At 42.2% G+C, this 17,998-nt stretch overlaps 1 protein-coding gene across 10 annotated transcripts in view; it reads right to left on the minus strand.

Annotated features, from left to right (window-relative positions):
* The window catches only part of LOC128689495 (uncharacterized), a 755,803-nt gene that overhangs the window by 484,923 nt on the left and 252,882 nt on the right, over positions 1–17,998 (minus strand). For 8 of the 10 annotated variants that reach the window (XM_070086433.1, XM_070086428.1, XM_070086425.1 and 5 more), the window contains exon 2: positions 1,124–1,176. In XM_070086433.1, the coding sequence (XP_069942534.1) occupies positions 1,124–1,172 (49 nt within the window). In that variant the 5' untranslated portion in view covers positions 1,173–1,176. Of the gene's footprint in view, positions 1–1,123; positions 1,177–3,413; positions 3,449–17,998 lie in introns of all 10 variants that reach the window. The other 2 variants (XM_070086426.1, XM_070086431.1) reach the window with 1 other exon arrangement.

Genomic DNA, 17,998 nt, shown 5'->3' on the forward strand with positions numbered 1-17,998 from the left:
TTTACAACAGTATTGTATACCACCGATATACAACAGTATTGTATACCACCGATATACAACAGTATTGTATACCACCGATATACAACAGTATTGTATACCACCATGTATATAATGTGTGATAGGCTCATCTTGAGGCAAGCGACTCCTGCATGGAACCCGCGGGGCTCAGCGCCCCCGCAGCCCGGTCCTAGACGAAGCCTCTGGGCTGGTCAAGCCTCATCAGCTAGGCTGTTACTGCTATCCTCATGTAATCCAACGCACTAACTACAGCCCGGATGGTCAGAAAATGATTTGAGGTACTTGTCAATTTCCCTTCTTGATGACAGCCAGAAGTTTGTTGGTAAGTCTCCTTATGCACGAAAGGAGGGAGTTGAAAAGTCGAGGACCTCTGACACTCGTCCAGTTCTCTCTTAGTTACTCGACATGCCTCTGTTATTTATCGGAAATACTCAGCACTGTCTACTAGTCTCTTAAGCTCAAACATAATGACGTCGTTATACAGGTTTGGAACCAGTTTCTCATGGATCTTCCAGGTGTACATAATGATGTACTGAATATTGATAACACTGGAGTTAAGGGGGGGGGGGGGTGAACTACTAGGAAAGATGTATGGAATTCATCAGAAAAAAACATGAGGTGAGGGAGGACCCTGGAGGACATGATGGTGACTGAGTGGATTATAAACAGGGGCAAAGTGTTTGAGATAGTGAGGGAGCCATTGCACATAGATGCAGCTCAAGACAGGCATTTCTCAGAAAATTTAGACAGCATATGAGACGAAGAGATGGGGAGGCAAACACCATACACTTTCAAAATTCGATATAACCAGGCTAGGAATCAATAAAACCGGTCAATAAGATGTAGGGACAAGGTGTTTTACGACTCAGTAGCAATGAGTTGAAACCCCACCCGTTCCGTGGTTTGCTTCCAATCGTGTTATTACGATTTCAAGAGTCATAATAGTTGCAGACACACACACACATATACCCTAAGAGCTGAGGCGTTTTATAATCAGAGAAGTGTAGATGAGATTAATATTTTTTCTAATGGTTGCTGACATACTGTTACTCTAAATTGATTACTAAAGAGCAGTAAGAACAACAATAACAATGATCACACTTACCAAGACTGTGGGTAAGCAAGGGGTCTGAGTCAGAGGCAGCCAGAGCCATCTATCTGAAATTTAAATCATCCATCAGAGTGTTTTGAATTTACTGCAGAGAGAAAAAGGAACGAGAGAGCACGGAAAATTACGGTCAAAGTCTGGAAGAACAGAGCAGAAAAATGACACGTGAGTTACAAAGTTGCGACAGCCATAGTGGGAAAACTAAGTGAGGAGATATTGGACTTAATGCAGCTGATGACAGATGGACTAGAATTAAAACTAAAGAAAAAATTCTTGGGTAAATTTGTGAGATATTAAAAAGAAAGAGAAGCGAGGAATAGCAGATTTACAGACATCGAAAGACTGACGGAGGTAGTCAATCAGATGGGGAAAAAACTTAAGTAATGGGAGATCAAGGAAGTTAATGACAAAGAAGAGATCGAAGATATCAACTGAATATTGGTAACCATGGAATAAAATTACTGAACTGGAGGAAAATGCATTTTTTTCCTTGCAACAAAGAGATACGGCTGCTGAAGGTGGTATTTCTAGCAAAATATCGAGAGTGAAGGGGTGAGTGATGAAGGACTTAGACAAATATAAAAGCAATTACGATGGTCAAATGAAGAGAAAAAGAAAGTAAATGGGTGAAAGAAGAAGACGGTACACGGGATCATAGAGTAAAGGTCCCAATGTTCGTCTCCACATACCTACCAGATCCACCAAAGTAATAAATAACTATCATGTCTATTCTCTTTCATTTCCCTTCCTTTCCCAGCCACTCAACTTTTCGCCCAACAATGATCCACTCTCCTTCATCCATTTCCTCTCCCCAACACTCCATATATACTCGACACCCAACAGAGAAATCCAGTATCTTCTATTCCAGATATTAGTATCCAAGATTCTTTGGTTACCAGATGACCTCAACCACACCAGGAATATAAATACCCATCTATCTCCCCTAACACGCATCAAGACAAAAATGAGACTGAAAACTAACCCACGTAATTACCTACATGAAGGAAGAGCAGAGACGTCGCCAGAGGAAATTAACTATAACAAGTGGAATATTCCTACCAGGGTAGAAAGCACTGGGAAGGACTGCAGGTATCAACACACAAACAAAAACAACATTAAGGTGAGAGTAGGATGATCCAGCAAGACTGGACCTGATTTTTACCTAAAGTAAGGCTGGATACGCGGGAAACAAAAGATGTTAACTTTGTAAACCGGTGATGCAACACAATCCTGAACCTTAAATACCTGGAAAAACATTTGATCCTAGAGAGGAGCAAGGAAACAGAGAGGAAAACTGGACAACAGAGAGGAGCAGTAAAACAGTGAGAAGCTTCCCAAAGTACAGTGGCAATGAGGAATAAAAGTCAATGCAGAAGATGGAATATTTATGTTGAGAATGCCAGGTGGCGGAGGAAAACTTTGTACCAGAATAAAGTGGCAGCATTAGGAGCAGAATATGTCTATTGTTGCACTTCAAATATATACAGCGGTTAAGTAAAAAAAAATCCAGAGAATGGATAATCAATAGGATGACGAGAACAGCAGAGAAAGGATAAAAGATAAGTGGAGGAACAATTTGAGAATTACATAGCAAATAAAAAACTTAAAACTGCTACACAGCCACATCAGAAGGAAGATGACCATAAATTACTGAGTAATAAGGTTAAGGAAAGGAGGAACGCTCCGACTGTACATACCAAAATCTTTGATGAACTGAGTAGACAGTTCAAAAAAGTATTCAGTCAGTATTAAATACATTACGTCACATAAGAACCATTATGTAATTTGATTACATCAAAATCATTAGAATCTGATATATCTACGCGTGTTCTTAAAGAAGAGCAGACACGTCTGCAGTAGGGACATGAAGCTGGACTTGAGCTAGAACTTATCAGAGCTGTCTTGGTGTGTGATTCGTTAGTAACCACCTGCAATGTGGTCACAGTGGGGCCCATGTTTAACCTTCCTTGGCATTAGCAACCTATCTAGTTGAATGAATCCTAATAGGCCGGCATGCTACACTGAATAATACACTGGCCTACTAGTTTTGGAATTAATTCGTCGTTTCTTTGAGTTGTTTACAATAGTGTTATTATGATTTTGCGAATCAAGAAGAGTTTACGAGAAATGACATGAAGACTGCGAGGAGTTCGACAAGAGATTTAAGGAGGCATTCTCAAAGTAAACAGACACATTACCGAAGAGTCAAAGAAAAACAACTCATTAACGAGTACGGAACAATACACACAACAGCAGAATTAAGGAAAGAAAATAGTGAGCTAAATACCTTGAAAACAATGGAGCATCACCTCTCTGCGGACTCTGAAGAAAAAAGAAACAAAAATACCGTGTGAATTACTAACAAATATCTTCAAGAAGTCAAATGATACAGGACAACTGTTGGAGGTGTGAAGAATAGCAAATCTACTCCTAAAACTTATAAGGAATAGCAGACCGGTAGGGTTCACCAGTCCAGTGTCATGACATGTACGGTATACAAAGTTGTGGAGAAGACAATCAGAAGAGTGATGGAGCACCTGGAAAGGAGAAAGTTAAGCTGAAGCAGCAGAAGCACGGTAGTACAGATGTTAAATCCTGTCTCACAACTCTGTAAAAATTCTATGACAGCGTAAGAGAAGTGAAGCAGGAGAGAGGGATGGGTGAAATGTATATTTTTGGAGTGTAGGAAGGCTTTTGATATAGTATCACACATGAGACCGGACAAAAGCTAGAGGAACAGGTAATAATAGCAGGGAAACCCTTACATTGGATCAAGGAATACTTAGCAAAAAGGAACAAATGACTGTCCGGAAAGAGAAGTCAGTCAGAATGATGAATAAGTGGTGTTCCACAGGACAGTACTGGGATTAGTACGCTTTCTTGTGTACGTGAAAGTAGAGTCAGCGGTATCCCTGTTCCTTGATGATGTTCAATTTAAGCGGGAATTAAAAAAAAATAGAGAACAAGGATTGACTTCAGATGGACGTAGATATACTGCAGGACTGATCTGCAAAGTGGTTAAAAGAATTTAACCCCAGCAATGTAAATTTACTCAAATTTGAGAAAGGAAAAGAAAACCTGAAGTGGAAAACGAATTCAGTGAATTAAAGCTGCAAACATCACTTAAAAAGAAGAAATTCAGGGTGAGTGTTGTTGCCAGTATATCGCCTCAGGTAAACATCACAGTATTAACGTCCTCACATAATGCGTGTCTGCCAAATCTATGAGAAATTTTCATGATCATCAGCAAAGTCATTCGTAACACTATATACGGCACTAGTCAGGCCCAGCCTGAAACATGCAGCACCAGTGTGGAACCAACACCGGATATCAAGAAACTGGTAAAAAGTGTGAGGTTTGAAATGAGACTAATCCCGGAGTTAAGAACCAGGAGCTATGAAAAGAGACTAAAGTAAACGTGACGACGCTCCAGAACCAAAGTATCAGGGGTGACATGATAGTATGCAAAATATTGAAAGAAAGTTGTGGATGAGTACAGTTATAGAGGACAGAACGTTGTGTAGCTTTAAAAATAGGTTGGATAAATACATGAGTGGGTGTGGGTGGGTGTGAGTTGGACTTGATTAGCTTGTGCTACCAGGACGGTTGCCGTGTTCCTCCCTTAAGTCAAGGTGACCTGACCTGACTAGGTTGGGTGCATTGGCTTAAGCCGGTAGGAGACTTGGACCTGCCTCGCATGGGCCAGTAGGCCTGCTGCAGTGTTCCTTCGTTCTTATGTTCTTATGAATTAACAGGGTGGACAGGGACAAACTGTTTGAAACATGTGAGAACACAAGACACAGAGATGTTAGTTAATATTATTTCTTCAGCCACAGAGTGGTCACTATCCGGAATGAATAAAAAGGAAGTGGTAAAGAATTACATCCATACATAGGTTTAAGAACAGGTACGATAGGAGTCGCAAAACCTAAAAGTGGCCAACAGAAATGCTTCAGCAAGCACTTGGCAGCGAAGAAAGGGATCGGACGGTGTTGTGAATGGTTTTCTAGTTTCAAATTAGAACGAACGTCATTTGAGGACGACGAACGCTCTGGTCGTCCATAAACGTCGAAAATAAACGCCAGCACTGAAAAAATGGGGAAGACTATTTACAAAGATGGTCGTCAGAATATCCAGGACACTGCAAGAGTTGTGGGAATTTCTTATGGGTCATGTCATGGCAATTTGACTGAAAATCTGAACACAAGGCGAGTGACTGAAATTTGTTCTCCGCTTCCCGACTCAAAACCAGAAAGATCATCGTTTTCTGGCCAAACACAAAATGGAAGTTTTCCTGCACCCTCCCTACTCCCATGATCTAGCCACTTGACTTTTTTCTCCTTCCATAAATAAAAATGGTATATAAGGGGCGGCGTTTGACGACTTGGAAGAGATTCAAGCAAAACTGCAGACCGTGTTAGATGCCGTTAGGAAAAAGAGCTCCAGAAATGTTTTGAGAAGTGAGAGAGGCGCTGGAATCAGTGTTTAACCTCCCAGGGAGACTACCTCACAGGAGACAGCTTCATCCAGGTTATAAAATAAGCCTGTGTACTTTTTTTTTGAGAAATCCAGGAACTTTTTAATATCACATCTTATTGTTGAGTTTTACACACACACACACACACACACACACACACACACACACACACACACACACGCACGCAAACTCAATAGAAACTGCCAGAGGCGTGGAAGAGAACATATGTTGTCCCTATATTTAAAGGACAGGCAGGAAGCATTAGACTACAGGCCAGTGTCACTGACGTGCAAAGTATGCAAGGTTGTGGATATTATCAGGAAAAGAAGAGTGGTAGAGATCCTAGGAAGGACTGGGTTCATTAACAACGACAAACAGGGCTTTAAATATGGTAAAGCTTTTCTGACAAACCTACTGGAGTTCTATGACAAGGTAACGAAAGTAAGGCAGGAGAGAGAGAGAGGGCTGGGTAGATTTCAGGTTTGTTGTACTGTAAAACTTTAGACACAAACTGCACAGGTGACTGTGGATAAACCTAGACAGTAGACAGGAGCAACTGGATCAAGGAATACCCGTGATTGTTCTGAAGTATCAAAATGTGCATGTGTGACGAGTGGGATTCCGCAAGGACTGGTTCAATTTCTTGGGTACATGAATGACATGAAATAATGAGGAACATACCAATAGATGAGGACCAGGAAAGACAGACTGTAGGTCTGGTTTAAAAAGTAAAATTAGAATTTAACCCAAAGTGCAAAGTTATGAAGAATTTAGGGAGAGAAACAAAACCGCTAATGGAATACAGGTTCTAGGGAAAAAAAAACTACAAAACTCACTCAAGGAGGACCTCTATTTGAGCACTGTCTTGAGCACATCGCCTGAGGCGCGTCTGGTAAATCTAAGACAAGCTTTCAGGAAACTAAGGAATCAATCACAACACTTTGTAAGATACAGCTCTCACACTGAGGGGTCCACGATCGATCCCCGACACGGGTGAAACGTTGGGCATGTTTCCATACACCTGCTGTGTCTGTTCATCTGTCATTAAGTAGGTACCTGGGTGCAAGCCGACTGGTGTGGATCGCGTCCTGGGGGACATTAACCTATATTTCAAAAAAAGGTTGTCATAACCAGGAGCTTTCTATATAGAATACCAGTAATGTCAGCTATGGTCTGTATCAGATGTATCGTGTACTAGTAGAAATAAATATAATCATAATATGTAGAGCTGGTATGGATCCCATACTTGATCATACATGTTAAGAAACAGTCCCATACTTGATCATACATGTCAAGAAACAGGAGAAAGTGCAAAGGTTTGCCATGATACTAGTCTAGGAGCTGAGAGGTAATTGCTACGAGAGATTCAAAGAACTGAACCTGATGACATTAGAGGAATGCATGACTCGCAACGACATGATAATAACGTATAAAGTACTCAGAGCGAGTGAACCTAGTAGTGGCCAGCAAAGAGGAACAAGGAGCTGAGACTCAACCCCTGCAACCACTTACAGACGGAACACACACACGCGCGCCGGGAGCTGCGACTCGACCCCTGCAGCCACAAATAGAAGAGTACGCAATTCCTAACAACGATTGCATTTCTCCTCAAAATGACTAGGATATATTGATCAAATGGAACCAACGATGGATGACGAAGATCAATGCAGACAACCACAATCTAATACAACTGAAATAAAAGTCAAGCCACATAAAAATAAGATGGACTAACTGAGAGTTACTGAAGGTATCAGAGGGAGAGACTTAAAATTAGAGTTAGTGTTAAAAACAGAGTTTTAGGAAAATGATCGAGTACATGTATGATCGTGTACATGTATGATCGTGTACATGTATGATCGTGTACATGTATGATCGTGTACATGTATGATCATGTACATGTATGATCGTGTACATGTATGATCGAGTACATGTATGATCGTGTACATGTATGATCGTGTACATGTATGATCGTGTACATGTATGATCGTGTACATGTATGATCGTGTACATGTATGATCGTGTACATGTATGATCATGTACATGAATGACTCAAGTCATACACCGACACTGAAAACCTTCCCTATATGATGGTAAAAATAAATACGGACATTTAGCAAAGAACTTTACAAATTACTCAACCTGTGTTGTGTAGAACATGTGTTAGACCAGTACTTGATTATGTAGCTGCTGTGTGGTACTGTGTGGTACTGTATGGTAGTGGTGTGTGGTACTGTGTGGTACTGTGTGGTAGTGTTGTGTGGTACTGTGTGGTAGTGTTGTGTGGTACTGTGTGGTAGTGTGTGGTACTGTGTGGTAGTGGTGTGTGGTACTGTGTGGTACTGTGTGGTAGTGGTGTGTGGTACTGTGTGGTACTGTGTGGTAGTGGTGTGTGGTACTGTGTGGTAGTGTTGTGTGGTACTGTGTGGTAGTGTTGTGTGGTACTGTATGGTAGTGTGTGGTACTGTGTGGTAGTGGTGTGTGGTACTGTGTGGTAGTGTTGTGTGGTACTGTGTGGTAGTGTGTGGTACTGTGTGGTAGTGGTGTGTGGTACTGTGTGGTACTGTGTGGTAGTGGTGTGTGGTACTGTGTGGTACTGTGTGGTAGTGGTGTGTGGTACTGTGTGGTAGTGTTGTGTGGTACTGTGTGGTAGTGTTGTGTGGTACTGTATGGTAGTGGTGTGTGGTACTGTGTGGTAGTGTTGTGTGGTACTGTATGGTAGTGGTGTGTGGTACTGTGTGGTAGTGGTGTGTGGTACTGTGTGGTAGTGTTGTGTGGTACTGTATGGTAGTGGTGTGTGGTACTGTGTGGTAGTGGTGTGTGGTACTGTGTGGTAGTGTGTGGTAGTGTTGTGTGGTACTGTGTGGTACTGTGTGGTAGTGTTGTGTGGTACTGTATGGTAGTGGTGTGTGGTACTGTGTGGTAGTGGTGTGTGGTACTGTATGGTAGTGGTGTGTGGTACTGTGTGGTAGTGGTGTGTGGTACTGTGTGGTAGTGTGTGGTAGTGTTGTGTGGTACTGTGTGGTACTGTGTGGTAGTGTTGTGTGGTACTGTATGGTAGTGGTGTGTGGTACTGTGTGGTACTGTGTGGTAGTGTTGTGTGGTACTGTGTGGTACTGTGTGGTAGTGTTGTGTGGTACTGTGTGGTACTGTGTGGTAGTGTTGTGTGGTACTGTGTGGTACTGTGTGGTAGTGTTGTGTGGTACTGTGTGGTACTGTGTGGTAGTGTTGTGTGGTACTGTGTGGTAGTGTTGTGTGGTACTGTGTGGTAGTGTTGTGTGGTACTGTATGGTAGTGGTGTGTGGTACTGTGTGGTACTGTGTGGTAGTGTTGTGTGGTACTGTGTGGTACTGTGTGGTAGTGTTGTGTGGTACTGTGTGGTACTGTGTGGTAGTGTTGTGTGGTACTGTGTGGTACTGTGTGGTAGTGTTGTGTGGTACTGTGTGGTAGTGTTGTGTGGTACTGTGTGGTACTGTGTGGTAGTGTTGTGTGGTACTGTGTGGTACTGTGTGGTAGTGTTGTGTGGTACTGTGTGGTAGTGTTGTGTGGTACTGTGTGGTAGTGGTGTGTGGTACTGTGTGGTAGTGTGTGGTAGTGGTGTGTGGTACTGTGTGGTAGTGTGTGGTACTGTGTGGTAGTGGTGTGTGGTACTGTGTGGTAGTGTGTGGTACTGTGTGGTAGTGGTGTGTGGTACTGTGTGGTAGTGTGTGGTACTGTGTGGTAGTGGTGTGTGGTACTGTGTGGTAGTGTGTGGTACTGTGTGGTAGTGGTGTGTGGTACTGTGTGGTAGTGTGTGGTACTGTGTGGTAGTGGTGTGTGGTACTGTGTGGTAGTGTGTGGTACTGTGTGGTAGTGGTGTGTGGTACTGTGTGGTAGTGGTGTGTGGTACTGTGTGGTAGTGTGTGGTACTGTGTGGTAGTGGTGTGTGGTACTGTGTGGTAGTGTGTGGTACTGTGTGGTAGTGGTGTGTGGTACTGTGTGGTAGTGTGTGGTACTGTGTGGTAGTGGTGTGTGGTACTGTGTGGTAGAGGTGTGTGGTACTGTGTGGTAGTGGTGTGTGGTACTGTGTTGTAGTGTGTGGTACTGTGTGGTAGTGGTGTGTGGTACTGTGTGGTAGTGGTGTGTGGTACTGTGTGGTAGTGGTGTGTGGTACTGTGTGGTAGTGCTGTGTGGTAGTGTGTGGTACTGTGTGTGGTACTGTGTGGTAGTGGTGTGTGGTACTGTGTGGTAGAGGTGTGTGGTACTGTGTGGTAGTGGTGTGTGGTACTGTTGTAGTGTGTGGTACTGTGTGGTAGTGGTGTGCGGTAGTGTGTGGTAGTGTTGTGTGGTACTGGACGAGAGAGAGAAGACCAGATGTGAAATACAGGCTGGAGGGACAGAGGCTACAAACCAATGAAAAAGGAAAATATCTATGGAATAACTATAACACTGAAAATATCACAAGTGACCCACATCAGTCGTTGGAGTGTTTATGGTAAGGTCAGGAGCAGCCTTCAAGTATCTCAGCACCTCATAAGACGTACACAAGGCCTAACATTAGAGTACTCAGCACCAGCATGGAGCCTTAATCTAAACGTATCCAGATTCCTAAGCAATGCGACAATATAAGCAAGGAGAACCAGGCACGACATGATTATGATGTATATTAGGTTTGGGAGAAATTATGCAAGCAAAGTTAATACACAGGAGACCAGGAATAGCGAGTGCTTGGTGAGGAATATTTGAGAGACGTGATATCTGCAGTGACAGTCAGGTTAGCACTGCAGCACCACCACTGCAGCTATCACCTGACCTACAACACTACTACAAACAACCATTACAGCACATCACTACACCATATCACCATTAACACCATATCATAATGATCAACAATCGAATCAATAAGCCATCCACTAGAACCACACCATCACCACTACCACCACCACTACCACCACCACTACCACCACCACTACCACCACCACAACCACCACCACCATTCCTCAAGCATCGCCACCATCTGATACCACGGAAGGAAGCGCTGACCAGGGAAGTGGAAAGTATCGATCTTAAGGACTTAATACAGGACCCAGGAGAGACAGGAGGAGCTAAAAGCGATTAGTGAAATTGAAAGAAATTCGAAATATTTCTTTTCATATGCCAAAAACGTGGCAAATACAACATCTAGTGTCAGTCTTGCTCAGACAAGATGGGACTTACACGGATGACAACAAAGAAATGAGTGAGATACTGAAATCCCAATACGACTGTGTTTAGTGAGCCACTAATCAGTCTGAGGATCGACAATCCAAATGATTTCTTCATGAATGAGTCTCAAAACTCCATCAATGTATGCCAGATTTCCGACATTACCCTAACTCGGATAGACTTTGAGAAAGCCATTGACAACATGCCCATGCACTCAGCCCCGGGCCCAGACTTATAGAACCTTGTACTCATTAAGAGCTGCAAGAAACCCCTCTCACGTGCCCTAAGTATACTATGGAGAAGGAGCTTAGACATGGGTGAAATTCCACAGTCACTTAAAACAACGAATATAGCCCCACTCCATAAAGGTGGCAGCAAAGCATTATCTAAGAACTATAGACCAATAGCTCTAACGTCCCACATCATAAAAATCTTAGAGTGCTAAGAAGCCTGACTGCAAACCACCTGGATTCCCAAAAACTGCACAATCCAGGGCAGCTTGGGTTCAGAGCGGATCGCTCCTGCCTCTCGCAACTACTGGTTCACTATGATATGGCCTTGGATGCACTGGAAGAAAAACAGAATGCAGCTGTAATATACACAGACTTTGCAAAAGTCTTTGACAAGTGCGATCATTGCGTAATAACGCACAAAATACGTACTAAAGGAATAAGTGGCAAAGTGGGGAGATGGATCGTCTAACCAATCGAACACAAAGAGTAGTGGTCAACAGAGTTAAATCGGAAGCTGCCATAATGAAAAGCTCTGTTCCACAAGCCACAGTACTCGCCCCATCCTGTTCTTCATCCTCATATCAGACATAGACAGAGATATAACCCAAAGCACCGTGTCATCCTAGGATCTGCATGAGACTGTCATCTATTGAGGACGTGGTTAACCTCCAAGGAGGTTAACCAAGTTTTCCAATGAGCAAGGGAAAGCAATATGATGTTCAATGAAGACAAATTCCAACTTCTCCGTTATGGAAAACTGGAGGAGATAATAACTAGAACCGAGTATACTACAAACTCTGATCATACAATAGAGCGGAAAAATAATGTGAGAGTGTGGTAATGTCAGAGGATTTCACTTTGGAGGATCACAACGGTTCCACGATCACAAGTGCAAAGAAAATGATAGGATGGATAATGAGAACGTTCAAAAGAAGAGATGCCAAGTCAGTGATGATTCTTTTCAAATTACTTCTTCTCTCTAGGCTGGAATATTGCTGCACATTAACATCTCTGTTCAAAGCAGGTGAAATTGCAGATCTAGAGAATGTACAGAGAACCTTTACTGCACACATAAGTTCCATCAAACACCTCAACTACTGGGAACGCTTGGAAGAGAGAGAGATACATCAAAATTTACACTTGGAAAATCCTAGAAGGAATGGTCCCGAATCTGCACACAGAAATCCCTCCCCACGAAAGTAAAAGACTTAGCAGGCGATGTAAAATACCCCCAATGAAAAGTAGCGGCGCCAATGGTACACTAAAAGAAAATATCGTAAGTGTCCGGGGCCCAAGACTGTTCAACAGCCTCCCGCCATACATAAGGGGATTTACCAATAGGCCCCTGGCTGCCTTCAAGATGAAGCTGGACAGGTACTTTAAGTCGGTGCCGGATCAGCCGGGCTGTGGTTCGTTGGACTACGTGCAACCAGCAGTAACAGCCTGGTTAATAAGGCCCTAATCCACCGGGCCGTGGGGGCGTTGATACCTGGAATACCGTCCAGGTAAACTCCAGATAGGTAGACACCATCACCACCACCATTCCTCAAACACCACCACCGCCACCATTCCCGAAGCACTACCACCATTCTTGAAGAAGCACCAATAGCACCACCACCACCATCCACCAACACACCTCTACAAAATACTACCAACCCCATAATCATCACTCAAACCGCAACAAACGTCAACAAATCTACATCATCAGTTGAAACACCACCACCACCACCACCACCACCACCACCACCACCACCACCGCCTCCGCAAGCGAAAGAACAACAAAAGAGAAAATAAAAAGTAATATTGGTAGGGAAATACGAGAAGGAGCACTCGGATAATAATAGAAAGAAATAGAGGAAATAAGATCTCATGATCCAGAAGCTGTAGAAAAGGAATCACCCAAAAAATGGATTAATAAGAGAATGTGAACTGGAACAAATGGGAATAATAACTTAAAAGACAGGAAAAATTACACGTGAATTAGAAGAGAGATTGAGAGTTAAAAGAGGACATGGAACAGCTTAAAGAAGAGTTAGAAAAGTTGTGGGGAAAACTGAGGAAAATGGAGAAAGGAGAGAAGGCATAGAAAGCAGAGTGGACGAGGAATAGAAGCAAAATTCTTCTGATCTTTTCATCCTGGTCTCGTGAAGACGGAAGATGGCGGGTGAATCTTGGTCTCGTGAAGACGGAAGATGGCGAGTGAATCTTGGTCTCGTGAAGACCATTACACTCTGCTCTCCTGTTTCCCTCTCTCACAGTAAGAGTCCTCATCTCTCTGACATTTTCCTTCCAGTTTCGGTCTGGTCTGAGACCGGCCAAGTGAACACTGATCCTCGAACCCATTATCATATACAACCTAATAAAGAACAACGTAAATGAAATGAATGGAACTGATAGAATAAAAATAGAGAGGTAGTGAAGGAAGAGAAACAGACACTAAAACAGAGGAAAGAGGCGGAAAATACTTCAGTAACAAATTTCATTGTACCTTAATGAGAGAAAATCACCCAAGATAAGAGAAAATGGAATGAACGAGAGGTGAGGGACTTGCTGGTAACCACAATTATGTGCCACGAAGCCACTCAAGTATTACATTTTAAAAGACACTTGTGGAGATGATTAAGGAGATATGACGATTCCAGAGAAAAGAATGAATGTGGAAAGACACCCAGGCAGAGAACTTAGACAAACTCATTACACACATACATGGTTATATTTTAGAAACACAGGCAATGATAATAAATAACAGGCTATCCTAATGTTAGTGTAGAATAGAACTACCACAAATAGAAAACCCCTTCTTAAATCTTCCTGCAAGAAGATGCTCTCCTGGAGTGAAGGTTCCAGCATCCTTACATCATCCTAAACATACCCATCCTTTCCCAGTGCCCAGCAGAACATAGGAGACTTAAGACTTGGGATGCTTTAATTACAAAGAAACTTGCTGGAAAAATTTAAATTATGGGTACGAAGCATGTAAAGAATAAAATGATGGCAGTAATGGAAAACTTCCCGAGCAAATATATTATAGATAACCTGAAAATGTGATGACAAGATGAAAAAGATTAAGTTTGAACATCAGTGAGGCAGAGAAACTGAAGATAATAATCACTATGAGCCGACGCTGACGATCCAGTGTTTCAACTACCTGGTAGGAGGAGGGATGGAGAGAAGCAAGAGTAAACAGATGCAAGAAAAACAAGACTAGAGGTGATATAATTAAGTATAAACACGAATAATATAGTTTGTTAATAAATTATTGTGGGAAAGATTGAATATAATATAACACACGATATAGCATAGGCTACGGAAGATATGTCAGGAAGCAACATACAGATTAATACCAGCCAGGAGAGTAGGCTATACAAAGCACAGAATCCAGTTTAAAAAGCACCTCCAGTGAAATAAAACCTGGATGTGAAAAGGCATGGAAAATACACAGAAAAGGGAGGATAGCAGAAAATTGAGAGCCAAACTGAAAAGCTATAAGCTACTATACAAGGATAAGAAGGGGTTTCAAGGACTCTTCAGAGTCCTTGAAACCCCAATCCACGATTAGAGTGAGTTATCCACAGAGTGGATAAATGGTCACTATATAGACAGCTCCAACTATTGCTTAGCTCAAATATATATTAAAGTACATCTTAATAAAAAAAATGAACGTGTTAAGACAATGGAGAATCTCCACAATAAAGGCCGAGTTGATTTACACCGTATCCACGAGAACTAGAAAAACAGCTGGTCTCTGTAAACATTATAACAGTAGATCACTGTAGTAGGTATACTAGTCCATGCTAGGTACCTCCAGTTCGCACCCACTCGTGTACCTGTCTAACCTTTGTTTAACCTTGTACACAGTTCTCTCTTCATTGACCTACCTGGGAGTTTGTTCCATTTATCCACACTATCGCCAAATCACTTCCCTATATCTTTTTTAAATCTTTATTTGCCTAACATGTTATTTTTATCACCCCCATTTATTCCAGCTTTTCGTTTGTACACTTCATCCATATCCCCCCAATTCTGCGCCATTCCAGAGTGTAAATTCAGTGCTTTAACCTCTTTTCGCAGGAAAGATTTCTGATACTTGGGATCAGTTTCCTCAGTCATCTTTGTTAAATTTCCAACACATTTTTGAGCAGTATAATCTACATTATTCCTTACCAAAAATTATTATTTATGCTTTTTGATATAAAGCCAAGAAGTCTACTAGCATTACGACTAACATTCATGCATAATAGTTCTGCCTTTAGATTTCTGTTAACCACAACACCTAAGTCTTCTTTCGCGTTCACTTTGACTAAGATTTACATTATTTGGTTTATAAGTGTCATGGCTATTTTCTTTTCCCAGGATTAGAACCTTACATATGGACAGCAAACGGAAAGTTGATGGATGAGACATCTGTCTGTTCTCTCAACCATTTATCTATTTTCATCGGCATCTACCACCTCTCCGACCACATCATCAACCTACACATTATCCCGAAGCTCTAAAAAAAATTTATTTTCCATAACTAGTAACTGGGCAGAGCCATCTACCGGACCTGCTAAACGGCAAACGTCGTTCCATTATACAAACATGGCATAGGCAGCAAGCACTAAATTTTAAGCCAGTATGACCAAACTGCATATTATACAAGGTGTTGGGGGGAAAAATCGGAAAGATTACGGGTTTCAAATTAGAAAAAATTGGCATGGTTTCTGGGAAGGTAAATTGTGTCTCACGAACTCATTGGAGTTTTAATAGAGAATCACATAAAAAAAAAGTTGATTTTGTATATAACTGGAAGGTAAAAAAAAAGCTTTTGGCATGGTTGCCTCACCAGGATTGATTCACAAAATTAAGGAATAAGAAGAGACAAAACATAAGAATATAAGAAAGAAGGAACTCTGCAGCAGGGCTACTGGCCCATGCGGGGCAGGTCTATGTCAACCCCCGGCTTAGACCAATGGCCCATCCAGTCAGGTCACCTCCAGGTGGGCACGGCATCTGACCCAGTAGCATATGCTAGTCAGGTCCAACTCACACCCACCCACTCATGTATTTATCTAACCTATTTTTAAAACTACACAACGTTTTAGCCTCTATAACTGTACTCGGGAGTTTGTTCCACTCATCCACAACTCTATTACCAAACCAGCGCTTTCCTACATCCTTCCTGAATCCGAAATTTTCCAGCTTAAAACCACTGCTGCGAGTCCTATATAGGCTAGATATTTTTAGCACACTATTTACATCCCCTTTATTTATTCCCGTTTTCCATTTATACACCTCAATCATATCCTCCCTAATTCTACGCCTTTTGAGAGAGTGCAGATTCAGGGCCCTCAGTCTATCCTCATAGCGAAGATTTCTGATACATGGGATCAGATTTGTCATCTTCTGTACGTTTTCCAGTGCATTTATATCCATTCTGTAATACGGTGACCAAAACTGAGCAGCATAGTCTAAATGAGGCCTAACCAAGGAAAATCACTTTTAATGGCTCAAGGACTATCTGAGAAACAGAAGACCGAGTAACAAAGAGACGAAGTATCAATCTATGCAAGGCAGCCAGTAAGATTCTGTATATGTAAGATTAACATATATATAAGACCTGCTAAAGATCAACTTTCACTTTCTTATAGATATGTAAAGCTGATGAAAAGAATACATAAGAAAAGAGAAATACTGTGAAAATAAATGGTATAAAATACCGACACATCTGTTTGTGACTTGAAAAAGCACACTGTGTGGGCGAAACGTTGTCAATAAAGGATCACATTAAACTGCATATGTGTTTATGTTTCCAAAAGAGAAATACTACAGTCTGCAAGCTTGTTCAAACATATGGCTGCTGGAAACAAACCACAACAAGGTCATGAAAAATGACTAGGAAGTAAAAAGAGCAGCTGACCTGGTACAGACTCAGAGGGAAGCAATTTCAAATATGGGACAAGAAAAATGGCTAGTGTTGAATATCAGCTCAACCAACTCGCCAGAGACACACATTAACCGCATCACATCGACCGCATCTGCAAGGCTGGTAAATCTAAGAACTGCTTTGAGGAAAATAAAACCCTTTCGGATTTAGAACGTTACTCACGATAATGGCCAGACAAATCTTGCTTTGTGCTGCAACAGCATGGAGTCCACACCTGGTGAAGCACTCGCATTATGTAGCAGTAGTAATAGTCCCTATCACCACTATACTGTACTGGGAAAACACTGGGAAATTATTACCACAGGATAACACGACCACAACACCAAAACACGACACACTGCAGCACGACCACACTACAATACAACACGGCTACACTACAACACGACCGCATAACAATACAACACGACCACACGACAATACAACACGACCACATTACAATATAACACGACCACACTAAAACACGACCACACGACAATACGACCATAAAGCACCACACATCCACAAAACATCACAACATAATTTCAAAACGACTACATCACTGCAACCACAATTCGGGGAGCACAGAACGACAACACTGTCTAACACAGCTACACAACAACCACAATTCGGGGAGCACAGCACGACAACACTGCCTAATACAGCTACACAACAACCACAATTCGGGAAGTACAGAACACTGCCTAACACAGCTACACAACAACAACCACAAAACTACATCGCCACAACACCGGATTTACGTGATATATTCCTTGTCCAGCAACCTTCAGATAACATTCAGTAATTATCATGTTAACCAACTTGTTGAAGTGAGCACTGCTGATGCCTGTGTCAGTCAGAGTTAAGCTCTCTTGACGCCTGAAGTCAGACAATGGGTTGAGCTCTCTTGACGCCTGAAGTCAATGGGTTGAGCTCTCTTGACGCCTGAAGTCAGACAATGGGTTGAGCTCTCTTGACGCCTGAAGTCAGACAATGGGTTGAGCTCTCTTGACGTCTGAAGTCAGACGCTCTGGGTTGAGCTCTCTTGGGCTGTATAATCCTACAGGTTTAACGCTTCC

This window comes from Cherax quadricarinatus, chromosome 18, assembly GCF_038502225.1.
Source record: "Cherax quadricarinatus isolate ZL_2023a chromosome 18, ASM3850222v1, whole genome shotgun sequence".
Lineage (NCBI taxonomy): Eukaryota > Metazoa > Arthropoda > Malacostraca > Decapoda > Parastacidae > Cherax > Cherax quadricarinatus.